General features: G+C 46.0%; 1 protein-coding gene across 2 annotated transcripts in view; it reads right to left on the bottom strand.

Moving 5' to 3' along the window:
- Positions 1 to 1449: 1449 nt before the first annotated feature.
- gli2a (GLI family zinc finger 2a) overlaps positions 1450 to 9517 on the bottom strand; it is a 79388-nt gene continuing 71320 nt past the window's right edge. For both annotated transcript variants that reach the window (XM_037975930.1, XM_017439346.3), the window contains 4 exons: positions 9080 to 9244; positions 8309 to 8590; positions 5966 to 6326; positions 1450 to 5344 (listed from right to left, as the gene is read on the bottom strand). In XM_037975930.1, the coding sequence (XP_037831858.1) occupies positions 3123 to 5344; positions 5966 to 6326; positions 8309 to 8590; positions 9080 to 9244 (3030 nt within the window). In that variant the 3' untranslated portion in view covers positions 1450 to 3122. The remainder of the gene's footprint in view (positions 5345 to 5965; positions 6327 to 8308; positions 8591 to 9079; positions 9245 to 9517) is intronic.

Genomic DNA, 9517 nt, shown 5'->3' with positions numbered 1-9517 from the left:
ATCCTTTCGTTCCGTCCTGATTTCAGAACCCCATCTTTTCATTCCGTCCTGATTTCAGAACCCCATCCTTTCGTTCCGTCCTGATTTCAGAACCCCATCCTTTCGTTCCTGATGTGTAAAACCTGCAGCTGAAGAAAGTCTGACCTGATTCGGCTGTTCTTGTTGTGGATTTAACCACCTGCAGCTGTTCTGTAGTCAGGTTCTGATTCAAGCTGGAGTAAATTTTAAAGCTTTATTTTATTCTGAGTATGGAGACTAAAAATATACTTTTAGTTTAAATCGGTCTCAGGTTTCAGTTAAAATCACTGCCCAGACAGAAAACATCTGATTTTTTCTGTCACATCATGACAGACGGACCTTTATCTGTAATTTCTAACGATGAGCCGACAGAATTTAGTGTTCGGAGATCTCTGATGCTGTGTGAGCAGAAGCTGCGAGCCTCTGTGGACGTCCTCGCTCTTCATCCTCCTCCTCTGCCTCACTCCCCTCCCGTTCTCCTCTCTTTACCCCGAGGCTGTTTTCCTCCACGTCTCCTCACTGAGAGAATAAGGAAGTCTGATGGCAGAAACAATCAGCGCTGCTCCTCTTCCAGACGGTCCCAGCTGAGCAGAACCCGCCAGATTAAAACTCATTTCTTCTTCCTTTTATCTCCAACCGACCACACGATGAAGATGAAGTTTCCCTCATCCACAGCTTCCATGTTGCCTCAGACCCGCTCCTCCCGTTCTGTTGGAAAGAATTCACCTGAAGAAACTGTCCTAGGAGGAGAAACATTTCACAGTCTTTGTTCTCGTACTGGATTTTCTTTTGCTCAAATAGAAAAAAACAGGAAAAAATAAAGAAAAACTGGGATTTAAAACAAAACAAAATGTTCTTCAATGATTAAATACAGCAGCGCTCTTCTTATCATGAAACCAAACATCCAGGACAAGATGTCCGCTTCTCACCGTGCTGGGAACATGAAGCACGGGGGTGGCAGCATCATGCTGAGGGGACACAGGAGGTCCACCTTGAGCCTGAACCTTCTGCTGAAGAACCCTTCAACCAGGTAAAGGTTCTGGAGTGGTCCGGTCAAAGTCCAGCTGAGAACCACCGTCCAACCTGAAGGAGCTGGAGACGTTTGGACATGAAGAATGGACAAAACGTCCAGGTAAGACGGACCTGAGGAGACCTGCTGCTGCAGAAGGTGACCCGACAGAACACATGCATGGACCGTTTCTCAGTTTTACACTTTTTAAAAAAGCTGCCCACTCCAACCTCAATTTAACTTCATTAATATAAAGTATTTTTGCAGAATTATTGCTTTTAATCAAATAAAAATCAAAATAAATTCCAGGTGTTAGAGCAACATGAGGGATGAATCCTGCTGTAAGTCTCGCCTCGCCGGAGTTCCAGAGACCGCACCTTTGGCCCCAGCATCCCGAGAACACAGGAGTCACGACGAAGGAATTTAAACAGAAAAAAAAGGAGATAGTTTATTTGAAAATGTACAAAATCTATATACACACAAACGCAGACACACGGAGCGGAGTACGAGGAGATGGTAACATACACAAAAATATTTAGAAATCCCGCAAACGTAATAAAAAGTGAAGAAAAGAGTTCAGTTTCAAAGTCTGAGTCCCTTCGTGGACTCTGCAATTCCTGCTGGACCCAGGGGGGGTCTGGGATCCAACGTTAATTAGAGCCGGCTCTCTGCTGAGAACACACAGAGGTACTTGGATATTCTTTCAGATCCGATCTGACGCACGGACAGAGAGGCGTTGGTCATCGTGCTCCGACTCCGTCACTTTCTGCTCGTCTCCCCTCGAGAGCCAGAACCCCGGGGAGATAAAGTCTCTGATCCCGAGTCCAGAAGAGCATCAGAATCCTGCAAAAACAGGTTCAAACCAGGGCTGCCAAAGGCTCCACACTGGAAGTAATCACTGGTTTGTCTTTCATATTTACAAGCTTAATGTTACAAACAAAAAGGTCGGTTCCAAATCTAAAGACGTGAAAACTAATTTCACACAAAACAGGTTTGATTTTGTGAGCTGAAGGAGAAGAATTAAGTGCAAACACAATGTTTACTGTCATCTGCTCATCTGTAAATGATCAGGAAATATTTGACTCAGTCAGCAAAACATTATATTATTTTATGAATTGGTTTGTTATAAACACAAATATTTGAGCTGGACTTTATAAATTAAAGTAGATCATGAGTGGATTGATTTAAAAGTTATCTGAAATGTTGTTTAATGACCTCAGTTTGAAGAAATAGTTTATTTTTCACCAGAATTATGAGCTAACAGCTGGTCTGAGTTGAGCAGCAGGAAGTGATTTAAAACAGGTAAGATATTAACCTTTCATCCAGAACTGTCTTTTTAATCAGATTACATATAACTGGACTGGATTTATTTGGAACGAACTGGCTAATTACTTGGTCTTCACTGTAAAGAGTCTTAAGACAGTTTTTTTGGTTGAATGCATGTGCTTTCATTTGCACATCATGTTTGGAGAACAGTTGAAGACTTATGCAGTTTGCATTTATTTTGTTGCAGATGGCAGTAATATTACCACCACATCACACCATCCTGTGCAGGAAGAAGCCACGTTCAGCTGCAAAACTTTCTGCAAAACTATTTGTTTTCATGCTCCTCCAGCCCTGGCAGCCCGAGTTTAAACATAAAAAGCCTTCAGCATAAATTAAAGCAGTTACCATCGAGTACACAGATATCTACACGTTGATTTCCTGGTGTTTTCATCAGTGATGTCCTCAGAAAGGCACAATGTGAGCTGCTTTCACTGCACCACTGTATAAATGCCTGTTACACCAAAAAATACTGAACGGTATTTGTTTCTAAACCCTGGGCTATCATCCATCTGTTGCTAAAAAGTATGGCTTTTCCAAAAATGAGAATAAAAACAATAATGCAACCCTAGCTATATTTACTATGAACGTTTCCATTTAACATGTTAGAGTCTGAAGCAAATATTACACGATCAGCACGTCACTGTATGATGGAGGAAGTCTGTGAGAAAACCAGTTTTGGTTTGTACAATCAGTGCTTTAATTGAGAAGTTCATAAATTCCTGAAAGAGCTGGTGGGGGTGGGTGAATGCTGAGGTGCTCGACCAGCGGATCAGCTGATCATGTTGAGGAACTTGCTTTCTTCAGCCAGAGCTGTGAGCATGGAGTTCATGTCCCCGATGGCCATGTTGCTGATCCCCGCTGGAACTGAGGCCAGGGTGACAGAGTTACGTGGGGTGGTGAGGCGGGACGAGCTCTGGGACAGGCTCTGCAAAAGGCCGGGACTTAGAGTCCCCGACATGAGGCTGGAGTGGTCTCCGTCATCGAGCATGGTGTCGAAGTCGATCTGGGCGTGCTCCGTGCTGCTGGAGACCTGGTTGGCTCCCGGTGAGGCCATGTTGGCTGCAGCAGGGTGGTTGCTGGCCTCGTTGGCACACGAGGACATGGAAGCATCGAAGCCAGCGGCGGACGGCTCAAACATGTGGATCTGGGCCGTGTAGATGATGGCAGCGTTCGGATTTTCAGAGTTGCTGTTCCTCTTTGGGCTTGCCTCAGATGAGTCGTTGCCGTGACTCTGACTCAGATCGGACACTTTGGGGGTTCGCATCGGTTGTGTCATGCTGGAACAGGCGTGCTGTCTGGACCTGGGCTCTGCGGGCGGCCTGGGCTGCAACATTCCTCTGGTTCTGTTTTGAACAGCGTGCTGCTGCTGCTGCTGCTGGTGCTTGGAGGGAACGCTGTAATTCGGCTGTTGATCCATTCGGTTTCCATGAGTGTAACCTTCCATCTGGGTCCTTGTTCTGTAGCTTTGCAGCTCTGGATTGGCCACACCGTTGTGGGCAGGTTGTGTGTTGGTGTTCCCAGCCTCTTGGCTAAATCCTTGCTGATGACTCAGTTGTTCGTTGAAGTTCCCACTGCTGCACTGCCTCTGCTGCTGATGCTGTTGAAGGGAGATGTTCACCATCCTCTGGTTGCTGTGGTTCATGTATCCCTGCATGGACATGTTCTGACTCATGGGCACAACCTGCTGGTTGTTACTCAGGCCCTGAGTTTGCGGCTGAAGGGACCCAAAGTTGTGCCTCTGCTGAACGACAGCCAGATTACTCCTCCCAGGATGCTGCTGCTGCTGCTTGAGGATCTTTGTTGTCGTATCCATCGTCCCTGAGCTCACCTCGTTCCACTGAACCGGCATGTTCTTCTTTATGTGGTCTGAGAAAGGCTGTTGGGAGCCACTGGGACCCACCTGACAAGACTGCATATCCTGACCAGACTGACCCATGTTGGTGTCCACCATGGCCATCCTCCTCTGACCATGGAAGGATGGGGGCGGGGCCATGCCTGCCTGGTAGCCCTGAGTCTGATTGTTGGGATTGTAGTTGCCCAAGTTGTGACCTGCAGCTCCAGAGTTCTGCGACCTGAGATACTGAACCACGTCGTCTGGAAGCACCATGTCGTCCTCTCCACTCTGTTCCCCCGTAGACATCATCCCATCCACGGCCATGTTCTCCATGGCTACGTTTTCAGAAATGCTCGGCGGCCGAGGGGCAAACGGGTAACGTTGGAGGCTTCCGTCGGAGCGGGTGTAACCCTGCATCGCCAGGGTCTGATGGCGCTCAGCAGCTGACGGGGCGTTCATGGGGTTCATGTTGTTCATGCTGTTGTAGCGTTGGACCCTGGGGAAAGAGAGGGGGTCCAGAGCGGGGCGACGCACCGGGTCACTGGCCCGGCGTGGGAGGTTGGTGGGTACTTCGTGGGGCATCATGCTCTGTGAGGCGTATCCGAGATCACTGCGTCGCCTCAGCACAACTCCGGGCGGCGGCTGGTGGAACAGGAGCGAGGAGCCTTCCTGGGATTCACTGTAAAGAGCCATTCGTGTCCTCAGGCTCATTCGATCCATGTTGGGGAGAGGAGTGGGCGGAGCTCCACCAATGGCAGCAGCGTACTTGGCCTTGAGACGATACTGCTGAACCGGAGTAAGACTGAGGAGACTAGGGACGCCTCCGCCACTGAAACCGCCTCCTCCACAATGGCTGGCCTCGCTGGAGCGGCGGGACATATCCGTGGAGATCGGGTCGTAGGAGTCGGCCGAGCTGATGTTGTTGTGGCGGTTAGCTCCAAACTGCGACGCCTCGCTGGAGCGGCGGCTGGAATAGCAGGGCGATATTCCAGACGAGCGACGGCTGCAAGTGGAGCTGAGGGTGCTGGTGGTGCTGTCGCGGCGCTCGTTCAGCTGGTTCAGCAGGGTCACCTCGCATGAAGGCAGGTCCCCGTTGGGTTGGCCGGGGTACAAACCACTCAAGTTACCCATCAGGTTGGAGTTCTCCAGCAGGGAACCTAGGAAACATGAAGCACAAACACACGATGAAGCTAAACTCCCAGAACTTTGATAAAGGTTTATGATCACAGACAGAATATGGCTCCTAAGGGTCTGTGCCAACAAGAAATGGTGTCTATTTCTTATTACTGTCTCAAATATAGCCATGGTAAATGGTATTATTATCTGCTTGTAGTGTTGTCTTATTACTGCATGTAAATAAGGTATATTCATGGTTCTAATATATTTATTTTATTTCAAAGATCCCATCCAGACCTGGCACTAAGATCCACTTCATCTGCTACATACAGGTCATCCCTGAAAATACAATGATCCTTTTTGTTTATTTCTAAGTTTTATTGAATTGTTTATCAGAATCCTTTTCAATAAAAATGATAGTTTTGTCAGAACTGTATCAATCAGTGGATTATCAGTTTCTCGTTGGTTTAAAACGTGTTCTGATTGTTTTAAAGCTGACTGAGTCAGTCACTAACCAACAGTCTGAGCAGCATTATGTCTCATTATTATCTCTGCAGACTCAGACAGCTGCTGACTCTTTGCTTGTGAGGGTCATAAAGCTTTGCAGCATGTGGACACAGTTTAGTGAAGCCATTTCCCCACAGCGAGCTTTTCTGTCGTACCGACTGCAGGGATGGGAGGCAGCTTCATGGTGTTGCGTTGGCCCTGAGGTGGTCCAGCGTTCCCCCAGGAGCAGGAGTCCCTCACTGTCTTCAGCCTCTCCTTCTTGATGTTCTCCAACTTGATGGTGACCGCGCCGCCGTAGCCTGCGGACTTCCTGAGCTGAAGTCCCACCCCCGCCTGCTGGCCCCCGGTGGGGACGGTGGAGTCGACCACCGGGCACTCGTCCTGAGCGCTCAGGTCCCCGAAGCTGCCCCCGCTGTGCGTGGCCATCTCTACCCCACTGTCGATGTTGTTGGCGCTGCTGAGAGGCGACGGCTCGCTGCTACATGACGAGTGGCCACCAGGACTGGACTGATACGTCTGGGGGGAGGACAGTGGGGTTAAGGTTCACATCAGGGTCATAAATGTCCCAACATTCAAATGTCTACGAAAAATAACATCAGTTTTCTGTGTGAAAATAAAGAAAAGGAAATGAATATGAATAAAAGACAATAACACCAGACCCATGCCACGTTCACAGAACTGCATTAAATAAGGGAAGAAATTCTGATTTAAGCCTACAGCTTCAATCCCATTAATTATAAATAAGTGTGATTTATTTACAACAAGAAAACGAGAGAATAACAGATGATTTCTGAGCCAAAACCAACTCGGGTCTTCATCACAGCGTGACGCGTTTCTGAAGAAAATATTAATGTGACGGCTTTTATCAGTCCGTCTGAACAGAGAATCAGGTCGGACGCATAGAAAAACAAAGGAATGCATATCGCCCGCCGCCTTGGACGTCAAAGTTTGAATGAAAGATCCTGCATGACCCGTTAGTGCTGGGAGTTTATAATGAATCCGTGTACGGTTCGTTCTTTGGTTTTTTCGTTTCAAAATAAAATTGCAAAAACAAAACAAGCATGTGTTTCTTTGTTTTTCGATTTTAAAACGAAATTAGAAAAACAGCAGTTGCAAAAATAAAAAAAAGGTACGTTTTGTGTTTTTTTTAACTGCAATGGTTAAACCAGGTAGGTGGCGGTAATGTACACCTTCAGTTTCTTTAAAATCCACAAGAAGAAGTAGAACTTTTTCAGTTAGCGCTTCAGAATCTACCAGTTTAAAAATGGATCCGTTTGTCTTATTTAGAGGGAATCGACGCATTTCACTGAGAGCTGATGATCTTACCGTCATCAAGATTTATTTCAGATTCCAAGTCAGTCATTAAATCAGGACATTACCGCCACCTGCTGGTGACTGCCGGGAGTTCAGGTCTTCATTTCCGGTTCCGCCACAAGGTCCCGTTGAATTAACAACAAAATAAAAGCTCGTCTTTGGTTTGACCATTGCAGTTAAAAAAAAACCCCAAAACGTACTCCTTTTTTATTTTTGCAACTGCTGTTTTTCTAATTTGGTTTTAAAAATGAAAAAAAAAAAAAAAAAAAGCACATGCTTGTTTTGTTTTTGCAGTTTTATTTTGAAACGAAAAAAACCAAAGAACGAACCGTACACGGATTATAATGAGGATGACTCTCAGATACGTTCAGCTCAATATCTGTAAAATCCACTGACTTTCAGTTGTCTGTGGCGGCCATCTTGACTCAGTTTGATAGTTGTAAACGTACATCCAGTGATTAATTCCTCCTAGTTTCATTAAAATCCATCAGGTGATTTCTGAAATAACTGATCACACAGACGCAGGCAGTTACACTATCACCCGGGCGAGATCTTTATGTAGTTTAGACACATCTTCATGCAAAAACCACCAACATTACAGGTCATTTCTCACCTGAGAGAAGTCTGTCCGTTAGACGGGTGTTAAAGGAGAAACAGAAGTCAGCAACAGTCAAGCTTCAGACCAAAGGGTGCAGAAAACATCTACTCCTGGGGCATTGTTCTTATTTCGTTGCATTAAAACCTTCAAATTAAATGGTTTTTATCCCCCATAAAAGAGCATGTTTGAAGTTTTAGGTCAAATTGGTGAAAATAAAATAAAACTGAGAAGCATATGCAGATGTATTTATCCTCAAATGATGTAAATTAGGATCCTGTTGTGCTGTTTGAGTTTAAACACCTGTGAGCACTTTAAGCATCACCTGATCTCAGTGTTTAATCACCGCTGAGCACATTCACTTTATTTTTACTCCAAAGTTTAGCTGAAAGAATCGGGGCAGGTTTATCGTGAGGAACTGTGGGAAACAGCACTTAAAGAGTGTTCACACAGACCTTTTTCTGTTTATTAAATGATAAAAACCCATTTTCTGTCCAAGATGTAAGCCAACGAAATCCAAAAAATGCCAGAAGGAGTGAATCTGTTCAGTTAGAAATGATTAGTCGTCCATGCAGAGACAGGAACTCACCATGGAGTTTTCAGTCTTGATGGATTTGACCTGCAAGCAGTCCTCCACCCCTCTGGAGGTGCTGTTGGCCTCCATCTTGCCGTCGCCGCCTCGCGCCCCATGTCTGAAGCTCGCCTCGTTCTCCCCGCTGCCTTTGGGCGGCGGCAGCCTCGGCGGGGCGTCGCCTCGCTGCTTCTTCGTGACGTGGGCTTCGGGCCCGTGGACCGTCTTCACGTGCTTCCTGAGCGAGCTCGGGTCCGTGTAGCGCTTCGTGCAGCCGGGGATCTTACACACGTACGGCTTCTGTCAGCAGATTCAAGGATTCAAGTTACAGACTTGCTCAAGAGCACTTCAACAAAGTCTGGCTGCTCAGCTGCTCATGAGATATTTTACTGACAGACAAAGTCGACTAGCAGTTAATGCAACAACATTTTTCGAGCCATTAAGGTTGATTAGCTGTGGCGGCCATCTTAAATCAGATGACTACAGATGGTGGTAGGGCTAAACAAACATCTTTTAAAGAAAAGTGTTCATGTTATAATAATAAAAACAGTAAGAGTCTTATTACTGAATGCTGAGTCAGCATTCATACATATTTTCTGTTATATGTCATAAGTTGGGTTTGACTCCGACTTTTAGTATTTATTCCTTTTAAAGTATTTTGAATTGTTTAGTTTTGTTTACAGAAGCAGAAATGCTCTGAGATCCCTTCAGTTCCACAGAAACTTCATTAAAACAAGATTAAAAACACTCAGCTGAGGGGTTTACCAGAACATGAAACCAGGACCGTACCTCGTTGGAGTGTGTGCGGTTCTGGTGCTTGGCTCGGTCCGAGGCGTTGGAGAAGGCCTTGTTGCAGCCTTCGTGCTCGCACACGTAGGGCTTCTCCCCGGTGTGGGACCTGAGGTGGGTTTTGAGGTTCTCCAGACGAGAGTAAGCTTTGGAGCAGCCTTCAAACTGGACAGACAGAACGTCCTGGGTATCAGCAACAATTAAACCTCTCATTCTCCCCCTGCACATCAGCTACAATGAAGACCAAAACTGAATTAAAATAGAAGCATTTATTTAAAACAAGTGACTTGAATGTGTATATGTTTGTAAATCCATGGGGATCAGCCTCATCTGAAGCAACAGAGGACTCAGGGCACAACCATGATGACTCACTGAAATGACATGAATTAGTTTATATGAATGTTGATTCAAAACACAAGATTTTAGCAGAGATTTCAC

The sequence above is a fragment of the Kryptolebias marmoratus genome, linkage group LG6 (assembly GCF_001649575.2).
Source record: "Kryptolebias marmoratus isolate JLee-2015 linkage group LG6, ASM164957v2, whole genome shotgun sequence".
Taxonomy (NCBI): Eukaryota; Metazoa; Chordata; class Actinopteri; order Cyprinodontiformes; family Rivulidae; genus Kryptolebias; species Kryptolebias marmoratus.
This window is presented reverse-complemented; position numbering and strand designations above follow the sequence as displayed.